This window comes from Acinonyx jubatus, chromosome D4, assembly GCF_027475565.1.
Source record: "Acinonyx jubatus isolate Ajub_Pintada_27869175 chromosome D4, VMU_Ajub_asm_v1.0, whole genome shotgun sequence".
NCBI lineage: Eukaryota > Metazoa > Chordata > Mammalia > Carnivora > Felidae > Acinonyx > Acinonyx jubatus.
In genome coordinates, this window is record NC_069391.1 from 43,526,593 (window position 1) to 43,550,877 (window position 24,285).

The 24,285-nt window shown below is 34.8% G+C and overlaps 1 protein-coding gene across 2 annotated transcripts in view; it reads right to left on the reverse strand.

The window, feature by feature from the left end:
- Positions 1–24,285, reverse strand: part of IFT74 (intraflagellar transport 74) — an 88,457-nt gene that overhangs the window by 18,638 nt on the left and 45,534 nt on the right. The window contains exons 11-16 of one of the 2 annotated variants that reach the window (XM_015081330.3): positions 21,516–21,659; positions 19,820–19,860; positions 17,029–17,108; positions 4,040–4,093; positions 1,816–1,913; positions 874–1,000 (exon numbers count right to left, since the gene is read on the reverse strand). In XM_015081330.3, coding sequence (XP_014936816.1) covers positions 874–1,000; positions 1,816–1,913; positions 4,040–4,093; positions 17,029–17,108; positions 19,820–19,860; positions 21,516–21,659 — 544 coding nt within the window. The remainder of the gene's footprint in view (positions 1–873; positions 1,001–1,815; positions 1,914–4,039; positions 4,094–17,028; positions 17,109–19,819; positions 19,861–21,515; positions 21,660–24,285) is intronic. The other variant, XM_053205025.1, reaches the window with a different exon arrangement.

Consider the following 24,285-nt stretch of genomic DNA (forward strand, 5'->3'; position numbering starts at 1 on the left):
TCCATAGTTAGAATCTATTAGCTTAAAAATCAAAGGTTCCATACAAATTTTGACTTTATCCTAAACTTTTTGTCTTTTGAGTATAGTTGACATCCTATCCTAAACTCTTTAAAATCTATTTTGTGTATTAGTTTTTAATCTCTATCTGCACTGCCCAAGTGGCAGCCATTGGCCAATTATCGCTTTTAAACTTTCGACTATTTCTAGTCCCAAGTTGAGATGGACTTTGACAGCAAAATCTCATGGATCATTTTTATACTGAGTACATGTTTAAATAATACTCTTTTGGATACACTGGATTAAATAAAATATATTATTAAAATTCATACACCTCTTTTTAATAGGGAATTTAAAATTATATATGTGGCTGGCATTACATGTCTAGTGGAGAGTGTTGCTCTAATACCATATAAGTCATAATGGCTGAAACTAATTATAATTAAAACATTACTTCCTCTAGGATACCTCTCCGGGGGGGGGGGGGGTGGATATGAACCCAATGTCGGGTTGCTCCTTATGCTTCTATCATAGTACTGCTTCATTATATTTTAGTTGTTTGTCATTATTCCACCAAGTTCAAAGTTCCTTGAGGAAAGAGACCGGACTTTTTTTTTTTTAAATCTCTGCATACACATGTTATAGCACAGGCATAGAACAAATATTCAGTAAATGTTAAAAATGAATCAGAATGTCCCAATGAAATACTATTAAGTTGATGTGAAAAGTCACACACAATTCTGAGTCTATAAGTGACTGGAGCAATAAGCAATCATATATTATATTGTCAGCCTTTCAAAAAAATCAAATGAAATAGTACTAAAGTTTTAAAGTTTCAATTTGTCATGGAAAATATAAAAATCTATGTTCTCTCACCTGAAGTCAAATTTCTAGCTGTACTTTGTGACTTCTGCATTTCAGTAGATTTAAAATTGAGATCATCCTGCATCATCTTCAGCTCTTGATTGGTGATAGAGGATATCTGTTTCATACGATTTATATTCTGTATTTGTAGAGAAAAAAAATAGAAAAACTACACTGATTTAACTCTTCAAGAAAACTCTTGGAAAACACTGCTAAGGGACTAGATGTTGTGAATTGAAATACATCACTCATTTATATATGTTTCATGTATGTTTATAAGAGTATAGTGAGATTTAAAGTCAGGTTTTCTCAATATGGAGAGACTAAAGCAAATGTAAAAGAAGTAATTCTGAATTTTATTTCACTGTAGAAGAAATTCAACTACACTATTTTAAGAACTATTTGGGGGTCTTACGACACTTAGAATATTTAAAAGAAACTGTGCATTTTTCCTTCTATGCTAGCACTCATTAGTAGCTGCTCAATAAACTTTTTTTTTTTTTGAATAAATGAAGATACTCCTTGGTATCATATACTCTTAAAGAGTATTACAAGAAAAGAATACCTTCTATTTATAGTACAAATTACAATGTAAAAATATATCAAAATTTTCCATTATAACATGTAGATTTTGAAGTTATCTGTGCAAGCATTCCTTCTATAAGTTTAAACACATCAACAATGGAAGAAAATCATTAATAATTACTCTGAATTAATCCCTCACTTACTGCTAAACCCTGACATCATACATGTTACCCTTTTCCCCTACTGTCCTTAGCTGAATTTTGCTAGAAATACACAAATTAAAGGAATAAAATAATAATCAAGAGAATTTAAAGGAAACAGATTAAATGAGCAGATGCCATTGTGAACCACTGCGTTTTCTGAACTGTATTTGGAAAGGTAATCACAGTAAAAATAATGAGAGCACTAAGACAGGCACATGGTACTTACTCTACTAGAGTTCTCCAAAAGTGTAACAATGTTGGCTTCTATCTGTGCCTTCCGTTCAAGTTCCTGATTCTTAGTTTCCTCAAAAGTCTCAATAAAAGCTACAGATTCAAAATTACAATGAGAAGTTACTGTTAATATAGTTAATACTATATAAACTCTGATTTGTAGGTCTTAACAGTACTTTTTAGAAATTCAAAGCAAATTTCATTTTTTTTGTTTGTTTCTATGATTTATTTATAATTTTTTTAACTTTTTAATTTTATTTAAATCCAAGCTAGTTAACATGGAGTGCAGTAATGATTTCAGGACTAGAATTCAGTGATTCATATAACTTACATATAACACCCAGTGTGCATTCCAGCCAGTGCCCTCCTTAATGCCCATCACCCATTTAGCCCATCCCCCACCCCAAACTCCTCTAGCAACCCCCAGTCTGTTCTCTGTATTTTCAAGTCTCTTATGGTTTGCCTCCCTCTCTTTTTATCTTGTTTTTTTCTTCCCTTCCCCTATGTCACAGTCAATTTTAAGGCACGGTTTCATCTTTTATTAACTCAAGGGTAATTAAATTATTGAATAAGAACATTTCTACATATTTTCACAATTAAAAAAAAGTTTTTTGAATGTTTATTTTTGAGACAGAGAAAGAAACAGAGTGTGAGCAAGGGAGGGCAAAGAAGGAAAGAGGGAGACACAGAATCCAAAGTAGTTTCCAGGCTCTGAGCTGTCAGCACAGAGCCTGACTCAGGGCCTGAACCCACAAATCATGAGATCATGATCTGAGCCAATGTCAGACACTTAACCAACTGAGCCACCCAGGCACCCCTACTTATTTTCAAACTTTTAAAGCTTAACTGTTGTGATCTTAATACAAGTAAACTAAAAGTTACTCAGAAATAATAGTTGATATAAAGAAGAACAGAAAAAAATCTGTTCTTACATAGGATCTCCTTGGTCTATAATTATTAATATTTACAATTAGTCACTAATTTAAATACTGAGAGTAGTTACTAGTAACTATTTTATCTGAAAGTGAGTATTTTACTTATAATGTTGCATTAATCTCAACTAAATAAATTTAATAATTTATTCACATCATAAATAGTTTCTAAGAAATCCTCCTTCTCTTGTCTTATAGAATTAGTACATAATTTACTTTTTTATATTCTTAAAATTTTTCTTTTAATCTTTATTTATTTTTTCAGAGACAGAGAGAGAGAGAGAGAGAGAGCAAGCCAGCAGGAGAGGAACAGAGAGAGAGGGAGACACAGAATCCAAAGCAGGCTCCAGGCTCCGAGCCGTCAACACAGAGCCTGATGAGGGGCTTGAACTCACAAACCGTGAGTTCATGACCTGAGCCAAAGTCGGAAGCTTAACCGACAGAACCAGCCAGGGGCCCCTATTCTTTTTTATATTCTTAAAAATGTATTCTATGGCTTTCCCCAAAATAAAAACTTACAGTAAGTTAAAAACAACTTTACTGTTATTATGAAACAATGAATTAATTTTGAGATAATTTTTGGTACTTGCTGAGATTTTAAAGAAATCTTGAGATATTGTTAAATCAGAATTAGCAATTACTACTTTATGGCATGCTTCGATGAGGGTAACAATTGACATCAGACCTATAAAACTTCAGATTTTAGTAAAATGATTATTAAAAAAGGAAACCAATAATAAATATTAATTTTGAAAAATTTCTGAATGTACAACACAATTTTAAGTGAAGATCTACTTACAAAGTTAAGATTTTTAAAAAGTAAATTAGAAGTTGCAACAGAAGGCTACCAAAACTACAATCAGTGACAGAATCAAGTAGCAAAATCTGAGGTAAGGGCTGATATATAATGAGAGAAGTATTATAAAGAGTTAAAAAAAAAAAAAAAAGGGTGAAAGACACTAAAGATGAATGCAGTGAAGCATGTAAAAGAGAACATTCAACATTCAATCAATAAGTGGTCTCTATACAATTAATGTAAACACTAGTTTTAGAATCTATCCCTAACCTAAAAATACTCATACACACAAATATACAAAACCTTTCTAAATTCTCTACCCATCCCTAAGCTCTGCTTGATATTTATTAATTCCTCAAGGCAAATGCTTTGAATGTCCACACTCCTGGATTTATTACTAGCTACTGTATCTTCCCAAAACGAGATCTCTGATTTGGTATAAATGAACAGATACCTGAGAATATTTTCATATCAATAAGATGACCACTTACTGTCCATATTTTCCTCTCGTTTTTTTAGTTCCTTGTACTTCTGATTCATTTCACCTATAAGAGACACAAAATATAACATCAATTTCACAAACTCCAGATGGTGTTCTAAATATAAAATATCTCTTAGGTTCTCTATATACCAATGGTCACTTTTCAGTGATCATTAGTTACTGAAAATTCATTATTTTCAATTCAGTGACATTCTTTTATGTTAACATAGAATCTTTTTCAATACCTATATACTTATGTTTGACTATTTGGAAAAAACAATCTCCTGACTGGAAAGGACTTAAAAGTTTTCCAATGGTTCTCTATTTCAGTCCCAACTTGGAGCTATTCAACCTGCACATGAACACCACTGGTGATGGGAATCATAAGTTCCCACAGAAGTTCATTCCATCTTTGAATAACTCACAACAGGAAGCAAAAACAGCAAAGTTAGCTCCCTCAAAGAATTTAAAATCTAAAGATTGAACATGTAATTAGAACGGACTAAGTGCTACCTCATGAAAAAGGATGCTATAAGAGCACAGAATATGGACAACTTACCTAGTTAAGGAATTCACAGAAATGTTCTCTAAAGAAGTAATATTTAAGCTGCATTATATAAAGAATAAATGAATAGGAGTCACCTGGTTGAAACAGAGAAGGGGTTCAAAGTCAAAGCAATGGAAATACAGAAACTTCAAAGTGAACAAGGAAGTGAAAGAGCGGTATGGCAGAGGCAGAAAATGTGACGTGAAAAAGTGGCACAAAGAGAAGGCAAAGTGATGAGAGATCTTAAAAGACACATATAAAGAAGTTTGGACTTTCACCTAAGGACAATGGCAAAATTACTAAAGAATTTTAAGCAGGGGAATCAAATGATCAATTTGCATTTTTGAAAAATATCTCTGGTTGAGTGAATAAAAGGGAAATAAATTTTGGAGACAATATGACCAGTTTAGGAGGTTGTCACAGTAATCCAGGTAAAAGATGAAGGTTCCCTGGAGTAGGGCAGTGGCAGTTAGGATGGAAAGCAGATTTTTGTTGCAGACATTTAAGAGCCAGAGTGAATTGATTTTGTAGGACTCCCAGGTTTCTGGCCTGGGCAACTGAGGACATGGTCATATTATTAAACTGAAAAGAGAAGCAAGTTTAGGAAGAAGTTGCTTACAGCAGGTCTGGATGTGTTGCATTTAATATATGTGAAAGACATGTTAAAAGGGCAAAAATCTAAGACCCCAATAAATGGATGAAACTGGACACTTTAGCTGCATAAAGGGACTGTTACAGAGGTGGATCATGATTATTTTATGACAACAGGATTTTCAGCGTAACAAAAAATGAGTTTTAGAAGCACACTGCTATTTCCCTGGACTAGTGAGACAGTTGCAGCTCTGTGTTCTCAGAGTCCCAGGTAGAGAAAGCATAATAAGTTTGTGCTTGCATCAATCTGCAATTTCTTCATCTGAGTCAGTCAATTTTTAGCATTTTGGAAAAACCAAGAAACGTTATTAAGATGATATCTAGCAAAGATGGTGAGAATCATAGACCAGAGATTCCTAAGGAAGTTCCTGATAAGGAGCTGGTGGATAGAAGAACTTTAAGAAGAGTTCAAAGAAAATAGGAGCCAAAGGTTATAGCGCATAGGTTAAAACCCAACGGTCAGCCTGTGTTCTATTTAAACTCCTATGCAGCTTTTCAAATACTGGCTAGAGTAAAGTTAGGGAATAGAGAAGACAGTTGGGGTAGAACCTCAAATTACATGGAGGCATGGCCTTCTACTTATATATATATATATATATTTGCTTGGGTGGGAAGTGAGTTACAAGTACAAGAAGGTGATGGAACAGAAACCTGGGTCAGCAGTTTTATTGCTTTCTGGTCTAAATATTTTTGCCAAACTCATTGAGGAGAGCCCTGATACAGAGAAAATCTTGTCAAGGCCCCAAAACAGTATTGACAATAAAAAGCTAAAAGTGAACTCCACTCCTTAAGAAGAGTAAATACCCTGTGGTCCTTAATTTCCAGTCAATGAACACCGAGAACCAATGGGAAACATTGGGTTCATTCAGACTAAGGCTTTGGATGCATTAACTTTACTGAACAGCTATCTGAGTTCATATGATCACCAATGGTCTCAAAGCATATTGATGCATGATAGGTTATTAAGGGGAAGGGGAGAGATAATTTGTTATTAATAACAAACTTTGCATACGATGTTTTAAAATTAGTCTTAAAATAAATATCACCATTCACTCACCTTATGGCAATAGTTTTTTGAGTTGGGAACAAAGAATTAGAGATGGAATACCCTCCACAGGAGGATTATATGCATGGAAATGTTACATAACATGTGAAGTAGCAGAAAAGGTAGTTTCTGCTGAACCTGCCATAGCCCAGGTTTCTAAGAAAGTCCTGATTAAGAAGTTGCGCCAGAGATTGGTCAGGCATTAAAGAATTAGGAGGAAGGCCTGCATCCTATGCTTTACAAAAATCTAACTACCATCGTATCTTTCTTCTTACTTAAAAGAATCTCCTATACATGCTGTTTCTAGTTCCTCATCTTGCTATCAGACCTCAAGACATGTAATGAGACTTCTTCTTCTACCATTCTAATGAAACTTCTCTCCATAAGGTTATATGATTCTTTAGTTATCGAATCCAAGGGGGCAGTTTCCAGTTCTTATATTACACTGTAATATTTGACACTATTGATACTTTCTTCCTTCTTTCAATTTTTTTCCCCTTATTTGTTACTGTTAGGGTGGGAACTTCTGATTTCTCTCACTCTCAGATCATTCTTTCTGTATTCTCTTCATGGCTTTCGCTTTCTTATTTAAATTCTGGTTTCTGCCTTTAGTTGACTTCTAATGCTACATTACATCCAAGAAAATTGTACTCATTCTTGTGGTTTAAGAACTCCCAAATTTGACCTTTTCCCTAGTTTTCAGATTGTTTTATCCAACTGTTTACTAGATATATTCATGTGGGTACTTTCAAGACATCCTAATAGTTTATTAATAATTAAATTCATCAGTCTTCCCTCTCAGAGTCTGCACCACTCTGTATTCCCTATTATGTTTGGAAGTCCTTCACCACACACTTATCATCCAAGTCAGAAACCTGGGAGAGTATTTCCTCCTTCTCTTTTCAAACCCTTGTTCTTAACTGTCATCAGATTGAGCTAGAAGACATATCTGGTCAGTGTCTCCAACTATACAGCTGGCCAGCTGGATTAGAAAGGACAGAGCTCCCATATACCTTAGCAGATTACCAAGCTTTGTAAAACCTTCTCCCTTATCATTGTTGTTAGGAATAAAAGAGGTTGGGGCACTAGTAAACGCCTCTATTTTGTGATTTCTCAGTTGGAGGATTCATATTTGAGCTGTTCATGACAGGCAATGTACAGATGTGGGCAGTCCTGAGGTAGGGTAAAATACAGGAGTTATTACCAAATGTACCCTTAGTTGTACTATTAAAGGAGAGTTCAAGATCATAGATACGGTAAGCTAATCAGTATATTACCTGGAGGTGCCAAAGCAGGCAAGCAGAAGGACCTTAAGTAGTAAGATTAAAGAGACCAAAGGAGTAGGAAAACAGCACGCTGATAAGGGTTATTTTAGGGTTATCCTCAAATTCTGAATATATGATGTAATTAAAGCTCTACATAATTTACTTCAAATTTACTGAATGCCTGCTATGTGCTAGATACTGTAGCAGGTGCTACAAATCAAAATGAACAAGATAGTTACAACTCTATCATAGAAAGGATTACAACCTACATTAGGTGTACATGTAGAACCAAAAGCTACAATGGAACCTAAGTGTTCTAACTGAGGTATATATGAAGTCCTGTGGTAAGTAGATAGGTGAAAGAGTTCAGGAAGTATCCTATCAGCAAGGCACTCTAACAGGTAATATAGAAATTATAGAGATGAAGAAGACCTTTACATTCAAGACATTTATACTCCACCAATGCAAGTACCCCAAAATTATAAACTATTAATTCAGGCCTTTTTCCCCCTCACTTGGAGGAAATAATAAATGGGTATAGACTATTACAAAAGACTTGGTATACTGTAGAAAGGACATATTATTGTCTTTTGATGGTGTCTGCTATAGAAAGCTAGTGGAGTAAGAGAGATACACTCTTCTTGCACTACCAAGGGGCTGAGTAACCACCACAATTGCCTTTGTCCTCACTATCAGTTCATCTGACTCTATTACTTCTCTGCCATCAAATGTTCTCTGGACTCTAGGCTTACAGAGTCATCTTGATTTTTATTCTCCAAGAAGTAGCTCTGCCCCTAAAGAAGGTCTGAGTACCATTTCCCCTCCATATTCTCTCTTGACCAATATACAACAAGGCATACGCTAATGATTCTTCTGGCCTAAAGTTCCCCACATTGGCAGGCCTACTGATTTTGGAGGGGAAAGAGCAAACAAACAAATAAACAATCAAAAACACTAACCAAGCAAAACAACAACAAAATTAACAAATAAAATTAGAGAAGTGGGCCATGAATAAACCCCAAAGGACTTTTACATATCCAAATTCTTTCCTTTCTAGCATTTGGGGTCGTTCTGAGGCTAGCTAAGTCTCCCCAGGACCTTTGAGTAGTCAATACCTTTGAATTTTCCTTCTGTGGCATGGTTTTAGTCTCTACCATTCTGTTCATTCTACTCTTAGTGAGTTCCAGTTCTTTTTTTGTCCCTTTTAAAGTATAATGCCAAGAAATATAGGATTCGAAGCAGACTATTACTTCCCATACCCTATATATTCACCTTTTTGTTAATGCAACCTAGGATTTCAGCTGTTTGGGAGGCTATAGCACATTAATTCATACTAAACTATTGTCTAAATCTTTGCTAACATTTTCACCTATTTTAGTAAACCAGGACATTTTCTCTTCCCCTTTCCTACTTAAATTTTAATTAGTTTGGGGTTCCTGTTAAATTCCATCTTTTTATATTCAGTCTCTCTTTCCCATCTATTTTCACCTATCATCGTAGCAGTAAGTAATAAACTAGCATATGAAATACTACCAAACTAGTACGTGAAGATGAGTCCATGTAAGTTTAATGTTTTAAACTAACTTCTGGCTTCAGGCTTCATCCAACTTATCAGCCATACATTCTCTGCAAAATGTTTTAAATTTTTGCAGGCAAGTTTTCTTACAGCTATGCAGTAAATAATTCTATTTTTACACACTGGAGGCACTTTAAAAATATATAATAAAAATTCTCTAAATATGTAAAAGTTGAATTATTATAAAAAGCCTCACCATATAAATAAGAGAAAAAGGACTATAAAGACATGTGTTTTAACAGAGTAATATCAATAAAACTGGATGGTATAATGAGTAGTCTTTAGAATGTACTAAACACAAGTTCTTAATTATTTCCTCAAGAAGTGGTTATAAAACTTTAGCATGTATCAGAATCATCAGGAGGGTTTGCTGAAACACAAATTCCCTATTCCCAGTGTTTCACATTCAGTAGGTCTGAGGTGCAGCCAAAGAATTTTTATTTCTGACAAGTTTCAGATAGTACTCAAGTACCTGATCTGGAAATGATACCATCTTCTAATGAAAAATACAAAATGTAGCTTACCCAATCTCCAAATTGAAAAATAAGCAATGATTCATTGTTCTTCACTGAATGTATATTGAATCTCTACAGAACAGCAATGCATAAATGCCATTTGGCATCTCAGATACCAGAGGATAAACCACTTTGAAACTGAATCAGTTATTTTAAACATCCTAGGGAAAATACTTTCCTCAAAATATGTTTTGGGAAAATCTCCAGGAAAGTTACTCAAGTTTCAGTTTATAAATTAATAGCATTAATAATAACAGCCAGTAACTAACATTATGTGCACTTTTATAACTGTATGCTATTTTGAGTCAGTTACTTACATACACACACCCATTCATTTAATATGCATAGTGACTCTAAGTAGTAAGGAGGTACTGTTATCATCTCCATTTTAAAAATGAAGAAACTACTAGATCAATTAATTATTCATTAATTTTTTAAAAAAGAGGAAACTAAGGTATAGAAAGGTCAGATAGTATGTCCAAGATCATCCAGTAAAACGGCACAGCTCAGATTTGAATACAGGAATTTTGGTTGCAGAACCTATGCTCTTAAATAGAACTATCCTGTCTTTATAAATTCTATATTATCTAACATAAGTAAAGAATAAAAGCTTCCAAAATAGGCCATGGCACCCTGCGTATGAAAAAGTATCCTATGCTTCAAAGAAGCATATAAATTATAGAGTAAATCACAATGAGTTTATTTAGAGTTTAGGAAAGTAATGCAATGATTCTACAGCACTTTATGTATACTTCTATCATGATACATATTTATTATATTGCAGCTGTTCAATATTTAGATGTCTGTGATATGCTGAATCAATAATCACATATTTAGTTTTACAATCTAATCCATCTTTGGAAAGGTACTGAACTCTAAAAATGAGGAAATAATTTGTAATGAGTAATAATGCCCAAGAATCCTTCTTGCAGAGATATGTGACTGTACTTTTTTTTATGTGACTGTACTTTTTCAACAGTATTTGTCAAGCCTAGTCTGTGTAAGTAGACATCCAGAAAATTAGCCCCACCTTGTGGATCATAGTAGTCCTACAAATTCAGGCCTTTAAGAACAGTGAACCATCAAAGTGTATATTCTCTTGACTGACAAAAAATAAGAAATTTATAAATAACACTGGTGAGGAAGCACTTTCACATACTGCTGTTGGCTGTGTAAAACAGCACAATCTTTTCAGGAAGAAATAAACAAAAATAACAGAAATTGTAAAAGTAACATTCTATTTAAAATGTCACTTCTAGAAATTTATCATATGGAAATACGCAAGCTAATGAACATGTATATAACAAGGTTATTTACTGCAGCATTGTTCTTGGCGGTGAAAAATTAGAAATCATCTAAATGTCAATGTGGATCCAGTGAATACTTTAACCATAGTAACAAAGAGGATGATAGCAGGTAACAATTGTTGAGAGTAATAAATGTGTGCCAGGTACCATTCTTGGTCTGGCTTTAAAACTCTGACATTGTGGGGAGCCTGGGTGGCTCAGTCGGTTAAGTGGCCAACTTCGGCTCAGGTCATGATCTTGCGGTCTGTGAGTTCGAGCCCCGCATTGGGCTCTGTGCTGACAGCTCAGAGCCTGGAGCCTATTTCAGATTCTGTGTCTCCCTCTCTCTGACCCTCCCCTGTTCATGCTCTGTCTCTCCCTGTCTCAAAAACAAATAAAAAAACGTTAAAAAAAATTTAAGAAAAAAATAAAATAAAATAAAACTCTGACATTGACCACTATACTATACTTCTTAGAATGAAGTAGATATCCTCAAATGGAAGAAGGTACATTATATATAGTTAAATGAAAGACTCAACCTCAGAGAACCTGTATTACTCCATCTTAAAACAGATACACTTATATATGTACAGAAAAAGTCTAAAAGGCTATAGACACCAAACTGTAAATAATGATCACCTCTGAAGACTGGGATGACTCTAAGGAGAAAGGAGATAACTTTTTACTTGATACACTTTTGTACTGCTTGAATTTTTCACATTAAGTATATATCAGATTTTTATAAAAAAATAAAGCACACAATTTTAAAAAATGAATTAACTAGAGTCTTTAAAATAACTTTAGGGGTGCCTGGGTGGCTCAGTTGGTTAAGCGGCCGACTTCAGCTCAGGTTATGATCTTGTGGTCCGTGAGTTTGAACCCCACGTCGGGCTCTATGCTGACAGCTCAGAGCCTGGAGCCTGATTTGGATTCTGTCTCCCTCTCTCTCTACTCCTCCCCTGTTTATGCTCTATCTCTCTCTGTCTCTCAAAGATAAATAAATGTTAAAAAAAATAAAAAATAAAATAAAGTAACTTTAAAGAAATTTTTTTTGAAAATTAGGAAGGGATAACCTCCTATAATTGCACAGTTAATGAAAGCATGAGAATGGTCATTTGAGGCAACACACACACACACCCCGTAAAATGAAGTACATTCAGGTGATTAAAACTCTGGAAAATTGTGAGTAAGCCATGTTTATAACTGGTAATTTCTTGATAAAGATGGCAGGTTTAATAGGCACAGTAACTCTAATCCTCTCCCAAACTCAACAAAAACTACAGAAAAAAAATTTTAAAGGTAAAACTCCCAGCAATGAGATTTTTAGTGGAGTCTTTGTCTAATTTTGGAATCAGGGTAATGCTGGCCTCATAGAATGAATCTGGAAATTTCCCTTTCATTTCTAATTTTTGGAATAGTTTGAGAATAGGTGTTAAGTTTTCTTTAAATGTTTGGTAGACTTGCTCTGGTAAGCCATCTGGCCCTGGACTTTGTTTTTTGAGAGACTTTTGATTATTGATTCAATTATTTTGCTGGTTACTGGTCTATTTAAGTTTTGGTAGTTTATACGTGTCTAGGAATTTATCCACTTCTTCCAAATTGTCCAATTTGTTGGCATATAATTTTTCATAATATTCTCTTATAATTGTTTGAATTTCTTTGGTGTTGGTTGTTATTTCTCATTTATGATGTTACTTATTTGGGTCCTCTTTTCTTTTTGGTAAGTCTATGAGGGGTTTATCAATTTTATGAATTTTTTCAAAGAACTAGCTCCTGGTTTCATTGATCTGTTCTACTGATTTTTTTTGTTTCTGTATCATTTATTTCTGCTCTAATCTGTATTACTTCCCTTCTTCTGCTGGCTTAAGGCAGAAACACTACTTTAAAAAGCACAATTAACCAAATATTTAATGGCTGTCATTTAGCTGAGAAAGGAGAAATCCATACGGGTTCTGCCTGTTCTGAAAAGTAGCATGGCATCTGCCAATCATGCTCTGCTTGAATAATGATGTAGTTTGGGGGAGCCTGGATGGCTCAGTCAGTTAAGCGTCCGACTTTGGCTCAGGTCATGATCTCGTGGTTTGTGAGTTTGGGCCCCACGTCGGGCTCTGTGCTGACAGCTCAGAGCCTGAAGCCTGCTTTAGAATCTGTGTCTCCCTCTCTCTCCGCCCCTCCCATGCTCATGCTCTGTCTCTATCAATAATAAATGTTTAAAAAAAAAACTGTAAAAAAAAATGTAGTTTGTACCCAAATTCTGACCATGTTAGCAACTTTCAATAGAACTATTTCTCATTGCTTCTAGTTAGTATAAATAATAGTTCCTTACAGTACAGTATATATATTTTAATCTAAACATTTTTAGAACCTATATAACAAGATTACCTGCTCCATCAATAAGGTAAAACCACTGTATGGGTGAGGTCTAATAAATATTTAACATGATAAAACTCAATCCCTCAGAAGTTTAAAAAGAGTAATGATATCTTACTATATTGAAATTTTCTTTATGAGATTTATTTTTTTTTTTTAATCACTTACAAAGATGAAGTAAAGATGTGAGAGCAAAGAAGCCTTTCTAGAAGTGGTCAAAAGTCCAGGGGCACCTGGGTGGCTCAGTCAGTTAAGCATCCAACTTTGGCTCCGGTCATGATCTCACGGTTTATAAATTCGAGCTCTGCATTGGGCTCTGTGCTGACAGCTCAGAGCCTGGAGCCTGCTTCGGATTCTGTGTCTCCCCATTTCTCTGCCCCTCCCATGCTCATGCTCTGTCTCTCAATAATAAACAAATGTTAAAAAAAAAATAAAAAAAAAAAAAGAATTGGTCAAAAGTCCAAGTGTACTATGAGGATAACTCAGCATCTGAATAATGAAGGTTTTCATAGGATAGTCAAATAACTGTTAATTTATTTTACTAAGTTAACTTTGAAACATAACTACTCAAAGTAACTTTTGACAAGGTATAACTATAAGGACTTGTCAAAATAAATAAATATAATGCACTTATGGAAGATACTGGATTACAGGGCCACTGTTAATACAGAGCAGAGAACACGACTACACCTAACATAGTATCCAAGGATGCCTGTGAATTTAAAATGAATTATGCAAAACTGAAAGGATGAAGCAACTACTAACATAGTGAGATATATATTATTAACATTAATTATGGTTTATATGCTCTTTTAACCAGAACCACTACAAGGCAAAGTGGTGGCCTTAGGTGGATTATACAAAGGCACCCTAAGGTAGCAACTGTGAAATTAGTAAAATGGCCAGAGAAACAAAGCCTGGGGCAGGAAAAAGCATGAATTGGAAAGCCAAAATAACTTGATTATCCTCTACACCTTAAGAAGTGGATTATCTACAGTCTTCAGTCAAGGGACTGTGAGAATGCAGATAAAGGTAAGAACCCATCACTTTACTGGTAATAAATAATGAATCCAAGGTAGGAATCTTCCAGAAAGTAATAAAACCTTTGCTAACCAATCAAACTGTCTCTGGAAAAGAGTGCATATGTACATCCTAAGAACTAGAGGGCCCAAAGAAGTGACAGAGCTCAATTTTCACCTTCAGTTCATTCTCAAATCTTTCCCTGCTAAAATACATCACTGTTTCATCCATTCCACAAACATTTATTGTTTATTTTCCCAGACACCATGTTGATGAAAGAGGTTACCAGAGTGAATAAGACACAGTCTGCATCCTTTGAGGATGTACAGCCTAAAGGCAAAGACAAACATCCAAGGACATAGTGGTAATATAGTATGGTCAATACAGTGATATATTTATGCACAGTATGCTCTGATACAGGGGTGTGTGTGTCTTAGTCCAGCCCTGATATAGGTCAGGGAGGGAGGTTAGGGTTATTATGCTAGATGAAAGGATACCTGAGGTATATTTTAAAGATGAGAAGTTAGTAAGTAAATAACAGGGAAAAGAACATTCAAGACAAGGGAATAAATAGTAGGAGAAAAGGACTGAGTCTGATTTATGGTAAAGGGGGTGAAGTGCAGGGTACTGTAAGGAGATTATTATTAGAATGTAAAGACATAAATGATGAGGAGGAGAGGAGACTGACAACAAACAAATCAGATTGCAGAGGGACTATAATGCCATGCAAAGATTCTTAAACTTTTTCTCCCATAGGTCATGGGGAACCACTGTTAAGCAGGAGAATGACAGAGAATCAATTTTACTTCAGGTCACTTTAGCAACATTGTGGTAGATCAACCAAGAAAGAGCAAGACTGGAGATGGGGCAACCAGTTAGAAGGCTACTGCAAAAGGTCAGACGAGAAATAATGAAGTCCTGAGCTAACACATAACCTTCTAACAAAACCCCCCTGTGCTACTGCACCCATAATTTATGTTCACAGTATAGCACAAGAACAAAAAATTAATGTGTTAATATATATACGAACATACATATGTACATAATATTTATGTAACACATATATTTTTATAGATACTTTAACACTTTTTTGTTACTATTACATTATAGATTGTCTTTTTCCACATTAATCAAAAAGGACAAAGAAAGTTAGAAAACAAAAAGGAAAATAGAAGCCAAAATTCAAAACATTCTACTTAACTTAGAACTAGCAATTAATAGTTACCCTTAAAATGAATTACTTTACTGGAAAAATAAATTGAGTGTTGTTAGAAGTTTAAACGTAGGAAGAGGAAAATTGTTTAGAAAGTTTCCTATAAAGCATCTAAAATCAAGAACATTATCAGATTTCTCAGAATAAGCTATTAATAAAAAAATCTAGAATACTAGATCTACATAAATTAAAAGCAATAAAATAATTTAATAAGGAAGATAGTATGACCTTAGTTTTAACAATTTATTTGGAGCTTACCTTGTCATATATACCATTTAGTATTCATAAACTTAGTGAGGAATGACTCATATTCACTTTGCAGATGAGAAAATTTAAGCTCAGAAAGGTTTATCTGATAACTGGAACTTAAAGTTTGTCTGCCTTGTATGCCTAATATGCCTAAATGTCTTACTTGAAGCCATTACTAGTAGCCATATGTAAATAAAACTAAGCATTTCACAGGAATATTTTTACTTCACAAATGTAGCACTGATTAGGCTTGGACAACAGAATAAAACTTTGGGATCAAAGAAAACTTGGTCTAAACCTAGACTTTACCCCTTCCTAGCTGTGGGAATTTGAGTAATTTCTCTGGGCTTCAACAAGTATAAAAGGGCTTACAAGGCTTCAATGGTTCTTGAAAAGATCACATAGTACCCAATCCAGGTAAGTAAGCAATCAATAGTAGCTAATGCTATTATTCACACATCAAGAAAAAATATAAATAATATAACCACACATATACTATAACTCTCCAATCCCTACACGTTCATACCCTAGGCTCCCACAAGGGTTCTAGTCCCTTTGGCCCTTCATATCCCACAGCTGGGGGAAGTAGGGAAAGGATCAGATCAATACTTGCTACCTCATTACAGGGACCCCTAAGAAATTAATTCTTTCTGTTTGGGACTTGATCCTCTCTCTCCTGCCAATTCTATCAGCTAACCCAGTTGATTGATAGCTGACCACATTAAGAAGGTATAAATTAGAAATCTGTAATAACTTTAAACCATTTTATTTCATTTTTTTAAAAAAACTGGGGCGCCTGGGTGGCTCAGTCAGTTAAGCGTCTGACTTCGGCTCAGGTCATGACCTCGTGGTTCACGAGTTCGGGCCCCATGTCGGCCTCTGTGGTGACAGCTCAGAGCCTGGAGCCTGCTTTGGATTCTGTGTCTCCCTCTCTCTCTGTCCCTCCCCTGCTTGTGCTCTGTCTCTCTCTCTCTCAAAAATAAATAAAAATATTAAAAAAAAAAAAAAAAACTGCTTTGCAAAACAAAATAAATTCTTGTCATTATATAACCACTTTATTTCAAGTTTTTAGTCAACTTACACAATTTAATATTAATTATATTTACTATTATAGTATAGTTTAGCATTTTAGTAATGTTAGAGATATCATACAGAATTAAATATTAAATCCCACGTAAATAGTCCCTGAAGTCCAGGGCAATACTATATCAATACTGCTATATACCTGCTATCACACATTATAAAAATACCAGAAAAATTACCTTGGTGTTCTTCTAAATCCATGTCCAGTTGTCTAATTTCTTCATTAAATTGCTTTATTTTTTCTTTTATATCTGTTAACCTGTTGAAAATATTATTTAATAAAGTTATGATAGAGGGATGCCTGGATGGCTCAGTTGGTTAAGCATCTGACTCTTGATTTCGGGTCAGGTCATGATCTCATGGTTCTTAAGTTTGAGCCCTGCATTGTGCTCCATGTTGACAGCACGGAGCCTGCTTGAGATTCTCTCCTCCCTCTCTCTCTCTCTCTCTCTCTCTCTCTCTCTCTCTGCCCCTCCCCCCTCCCCAAGATAAATAAACTTAAAAAAAAATAAATTTGACAGATAATTTAGATGTCCAGTAAAAACATTAAAATTAAATTAAAACATTAAATAAAAATTTAATGATGTTAGGAAATCTTTTCTAAGTTGCATAAATAATATCTATAAATAATATGCCCTATTCTGAAGACAATACTATAGAGAGAAAAATCTTTTCCAGATCTTTTTATAGGATTCATATTTAGAATAGAAGTATATTCTGAGAAAGTTAGGTTGCCTGATTTCAATAGCAGACCTTTCCCCCATCCTTTTCTTGAGTTTGACTTGTGATATTAAAGTGAAAAATTTTTAGCAACCTTCTTTTTGCAGGTCTATAAAAACTGAACTAAGTTGACAAATTAGTCTCAAAAATTAGAGAATAATAAAAAATTTACTGCTGACTGACAATTATATAGGTTAAAATTTTTAACAAACAGCATTTGTACTTATTACAAAGCTACAATAATTAACACAATGTGGTACTGGACTAAAGGAAGACATATACAACAATGGAATAAACCTGAGAGTCCAGAAATGGGATCCCCTGTATTGATACACAACTGGTTTTTGACAAAGGTGCAAAAATAATTAAATGGGGAAATAATATTGAATAATATTTATTGAAAGAATATTTCAACAAATGTTGCTGGGACAACTGGATAAGCACAAACAAAAGAATAAAATTGGACCCTACCTTATACCATATACAAAAGCTTACTTAAAATGAATCATAGATCTAAACATAAGAGCTAAACTGTAAAATTCTTAAAATAAATCATCAGCATAGATCTTCATGACTTTGGATTAGGCATTGGTTTCTTAGATAGGACACCAAAACCATAAGCAACAAAATGAAAAATAAACTAGACATTATCAAAATCTAAAACTTTTGCTCTTCAAAGGACACCACTAAGAGAATGAAAAGACAACCAACAGAATGGTAGAAAAACTTCACAATGATTTATCTGATAAGAGACATGTCTCTAGAATATATAAAGACTTCTTAATAATTCAATAATAAAAAGATAAATAATCCAATTAAAAAATGGGCAAAGCGGGTAGCTGGATTGGGAAGTATCCAGCTCTTGATTTCAGCTCAGGCCATGATCCCACGGTTCTTGAGTTCCAGCCCCACATCAGGCTCTGCACTGGCAGCATGGAGCCTGCTTGGGATTCTCTCTCTGCCTCTCTCTCTGCCCCTCCCTGGCTCGTGCTCACTTTCTCTTTCTCAAAATAAATAAATAAGCATTTTTTAAAAATTGGCAAAGGATATGAACAGACATTTCTCTAAAGAAGATATAGACATGGTTAATAAACATCAGTCATTAGGGAAATGCAAATCAAAACCATAATGAGATACCACTTTCTACCCATTAGGATAGCTAGAATTAAAAAACAAACAAACAGATAATAACAAGTGTTGGTGAGGATTGGAGAAACTGGAATGCTCATGTACCGCTGGTATAAATGTAAAATGGTGCAGCTTCTTGGAAGATAGTCTGGCTGGTCCTAGAGTTACTATATAGGCCAGCAACTTTATTCCTCAGTATAAACCCAAGAAAAGTGAAAACATATATACATCAGTGTTCATGCCAGCATGATCCATCATAGCCCAAAACTGGAAACAATCCAAATACCCATCAACTGATAAATGGATAAATATGGCATATTATTTGGCAAAAAAAAAAAAAAAAAAGAAAGAAAAGAAAATAAAAGAAATTATATACTGATACATACTACCACACAGATGAACCTTGAAGACATTATGCTAAGTGAAAGAATCTAGCCACACAGAACCACATACAATATGATTCCATGCGTACAGAATATCCAAAATAGGCCAAACTACAGCAACATAAAGTAGAATGGTAGACTAGGGCTGGGAGTGGTGGATGAGGGGGGTGAGGAAAGGGGTGTTGGATCTTACTGAGGTAATGATTGCACAATTCTGAATCTACTAAAAACCTTTGAATTGTATACTTTAAATGTGAATTGTATGCTAAGGAATACATACACACACACACACACACACACACACACACACACATATTTTAATGGTTTTTTTTGAAAGAGAGCACATGTGAGTGGGGGAGGGGCAGTGACAGAGGGGGACAGGATCTGAAGCAGGGTCTATGCTGACAGCAGAGAGCCCAACGCAGGGCTCAAAGCCACCAACTGTAAGATCATGACCTGAGCTGAAGTTGGGTGCTTAAGCGACTGAGCCACCTAGGCGCCCCTGGTATGTATCATATCTTAATAGAGCTGTTTTTAAAAAATAATTATGCTATCCAATGGCTCTTAACTAAATATTAAAAGAAATATTTAAATCTCTAAATAAGATTGAACATTACATCAGTATTATCAGTGTGAAACATAGAAAAAAATAACTAACAATATGTACCTATTGCACATTTAGAATGAAATTTAAAACATGTGAAATGGATGTAGTGTGTCATATTATAAATGTACTTACTGTCGCTCCATGCTGGCTATTTCCTGATTATCTTCTTTAACCTATAAAAGCATATAAACAAAATAGTACTTAAAAGAGTTACTTATCATTAGGCTATCTTAAAGAGAATTTCCTTCTAAGGTATGTTGTACAAACATGTCAAATGTAGTCTCTTTCTTGAAATCTATTTCTTAAAATTCAACCTTTGAAGTAAAAAAATATATATATTTTATATATAAAAATTTTATAATTATGTATACACACACACACACACACACATTATTAAGAAACTACTCTCAGATTTTCCCTTTTTTCTCAAAGCAAGGGTGATGACTGATACATCTATACCTATCTGTTTGGCACCATGAGGCTGTTGTGTCTTCAGGCCTAGATCAGTTTACATAAATATCCCGGCTTTCTGAGACTGTCTTTCCTTAGCCCCTCACCCACACCCACACAAGGCAGGGTTGCCAGATTTCATGATCTCTATTACAGTTGACTCTCAGATAAATAATAACTTTCAGGGCACGTATTTACCATGATTAATATATGTGTGTGTGTGTGTGTGTGTACACACACACACACATATATTATAATACATATATTATAAACAATTATTCATTGTTTATATGAAATTAAAATTTAACCGGTTGTTGTGTATTTCATCTGGCAATCCTATCCCAAGATCACATTCTCCCTCCCCTGCGTCCAATGATTTCTTTCCGAGGAACTTCAGAAATTCTAGATTTTAATACCTTTCTGGAATGATTCTAACACTTAAATAGTTCCTGAGTTGATCCCTAAGGTTCATCCAAACCATTTGGGCTCAACCTAATCCCACAGAGGAGTCTCATCTGTAGGTTCCTAATGGGTGCTGTTCCCAAATATACATGCAGTGCTCCAGGAGCCCTATGGTTAGGGTGTCTCAGGATAAACAACAGGTTAATTATAACTTAGTGCTAGATTAAAACTAGCTTTGGGGTAATAAGAAAGCTAATGAATACATGTGACACAACCTGGTGACATACTGCGATTTCATAGTACATTTTAACTCCATTCACTTTACAGAGACACTGATAACAATCACCATAAAATTCATTAGCCTTGGGGCATTTTGTTTCCTAAATATTAGGCCCCAAACAAATAAAGGAACAGATCTTCAATAAGATCATCTAATTATTTATGGACCAATAAAGAAGACTTTCAGTTTTCTTATATGGATCCAAAACATGAAAAATGGCCAAAATGTGCACAAGAGCCATGTAAAATTAGGATTTAATTTAAGTCAAGAAACAGCTTATGTGAAAAATGACTTGCACCTAGATTTTCTTGGTCAAATAGTTCATCATTATTTATTTATTTTTTAATGTTTGTTTATTTATTTTGAGAGAGGGAGAGTGAGCAGGGATGGGAGGGTAGCAGAAAGAGAGGGAAAGAGAGAATCCCAAGGAGGCTCTACACTGTCAGTACAAAGCCAGGTGGAGGGTTCAAATTCACAAACTGTGAGATCATGACCTGAGCCAAGATCAACAGCTGGACGCTTAACCGACTGAGCCACCCCGGCACCCCAGTTAATCTTAATTTAGATGAAACTCACTTTTCACTGTTTTTGAAGACAATAAACTTACTGGCTTTCTGTTCAATATATATGCCTTAAATAAAATAATCAGAATACTTAACAAATCTTAACATAGTAAAGTATTTTTGTTTTTTCTACCTGCTTAAGTAATCTCTCTCTCTCTTCCATTGGAGATCCCATGCTTTTGTCTTCAGCAATCATTTGGTCTCGATGGGACTCCAAGTCATAAAGTTTTTCATGCAGCAATACAGCCTCCTGTTTAACCTGGGAGTGTGCTATTTCCTAGTGAGCACAAAAAGAAGAAAAATTTAATTGCATTTTATAAAAACTACTCTCAAGTAGGTTTTAGTTTATAAGAATTAGGACAAATTTAAGCCATCAGCATGTTCAAATAGAGATATCCAATATTTATACTACTCAATAATGCTACAAAGCACATTTGTAAATTGGAAGAATAAAAATAAACTTTTTCCTTCATAAGCCATTTTCAGTTTAAAATTCACAAGAAGATGGTGGTTTATTTTATCTTCTAAATATAACGCCTGAACAAAGACAGACATCTCTACCATTGGGAAGATAATTAAGAAATTGTCACAATGTATGTACAACTTAAACCACAACATTCATTTGGAAGTCCAAAGACCTGATCTCTAGAGGGAAGATATTTTCTCCTGGCTAGTCATATATATTCTACTACAATATTACAAGTTGAACTTTGTCACCCAAAGATATGTTGAAGTCCTAATCTCCAGTACCATGAATATGACCTAATTTGTAAAAGAGAGCACTCATAGATTTATTCCAGTTAAGATGAGGTCATTAGGATAGACCCTAGTCCAGTGTGAATGGTGTCCTTATGAGAAGATGTACAGACAGAGACAAAGAAGGAGAGTGCCATGTGATGACACAGGCAGAGACGAGTGATGCAGCTAAAATAAAGGAATGACTACCCAGGATTGATAGCCACCACCAGGAGCTAGGAAGAGGCAAGGAAGGATTCTAACAGTATCTCAGAGGGAACATGGCTCTGCTGATACCTTGATTTTAGATTTCTGGGCTCTAGAATGGTGAGAAAATTTGTTGTTTTAAGCCACCCAGTTGGTGTGGATTTATTACAGCAGTGTTAGGAAATTAATACACATACATAGGATAGTCTTGTATATTCACCACTATTCCACTGTTCACAAAGAGAAATTAAGGGCTGTGATAATTTTTAGATAACCAAAAGAGGTAGGGATGTTGACAGTGATGAGGATGAGGGGGAAAATGACATTTGGAGCTATTATTTATTAAGCAAGTGCCTGTGCCAGGCACTATATTCCATGTTCTTTAGACACTATCTCTAATACTCAAAGCAACTCTATCAGATAATACTATTATCTCTGTTTTACAGATGAAAAGACAGAGGATCTAAATCTAAATAATTTTCTAAGTTAACAAAAATAAAAGTTAATGATGATATCTGAAACCAGGCCCACAGCATGAACAAGACCAAATTTTTAAGATGAAAGACCTCTTTTTTGGAAGCCAAAGAGAAGGATTAAAAAAAGGAAAAAGCGTGTAAGAGGAAATGTTTGAAAGTCTATTAAAAAAGCATCTTATAGAAGTGCCTGGCTGGCTTAGTTGGTGAAGAATGTGACTCTTGATCTCAGGATTGTAAGTAGGGACCACACTGTGTGCAGAGATTACTTAAAAATAAAATCTTGAAAGAAAAAAAAAAGCAGGGGTGCCTAGGTGGCTCAGTTGATTAAGCGTCTGACTCTTGATCTCAGCTCTCAGCTCTCGATCTCAGAGCCAATAAAAAAAAGCATATATACAGCTCAATTAATCGATTAGCTTCAGGTCAAACAGCACGATAATAAAATACAGATAGAAGAAATACAGGTTATCTTGAGATACCCTTTTTCATAGCTATCTCCCCCTTCCTTTATTTATTTATTTATTTATTTTTTTAATGTTCATTTGTTTTTGAGACAGAAAAAGACAGAGCATGAACGAGGGAGGGTCAGAGAGAGGGAGACAGAATCTGAAGCAGGCTCCAGGCTCCGAGCTGTCGGCACAGAGCCTGACACGGGGCTCCAACTCACGGACTGTGAGATCATGACCTGAGCCAAAGCCAGATGCTCGACTGAGCCACCCAGGCGCATCTCCCCCTTCCTTTTGCTTAATCATCCTAAAAACCTCTTCAAATTGTATCTCAATAAAACCGTTCCTGAATAAAACTCATGTTGATTCTTCACCTATGTTTTTTACATTCTGGTGAAATGAACAAGTAATACTTAGCATAGTAGTGAACACACAGTAGATATTCAATAAATACAAGTTAAATGATATCTGACACAATGTTTTCTTGAAGAACAAGTCCAAATAAAAAATAGAAGGAATCTGGCAAAAGTTAAATAAAATTAGTAACTTATACTTTTCCTGATTTGGGAATACTGTAAGTTTTATAAAATTTCATGTTATCTTACTCATACATGTTCTGATTCCAAAAAGTAGCAGCAATATAAACACTAAGTCCAAAAATATAGCTTATACCTCTTCCTGCAGAAACTAAATTTGCCAAGTGAAATAAGACCTGACATTCCCTACATACCCTAAAACAGATAGTGAGGAATTCTGTAAGGCAGCTGTGTTAATACTTAATATGGCCCTTATTCTTTGAAGCTTATAGAGATCTGTTACCATAGAGATCCAAAAAAATAAAAATTATATATACCCACATGAGGACAATCAGATATAGAAAACCATCTTAACATTTTAAGCAAACTACTTTTTCAACAGTAAATTTCCAAAAGAATTACAAAATACTCATGCTTAATTCTTTTTGCAAGACAGTAATCTTGTCAATCTACAAGTGTTCCCAATCCTATTATCATGATACCTACTGGAATCCATAGGAAATCAG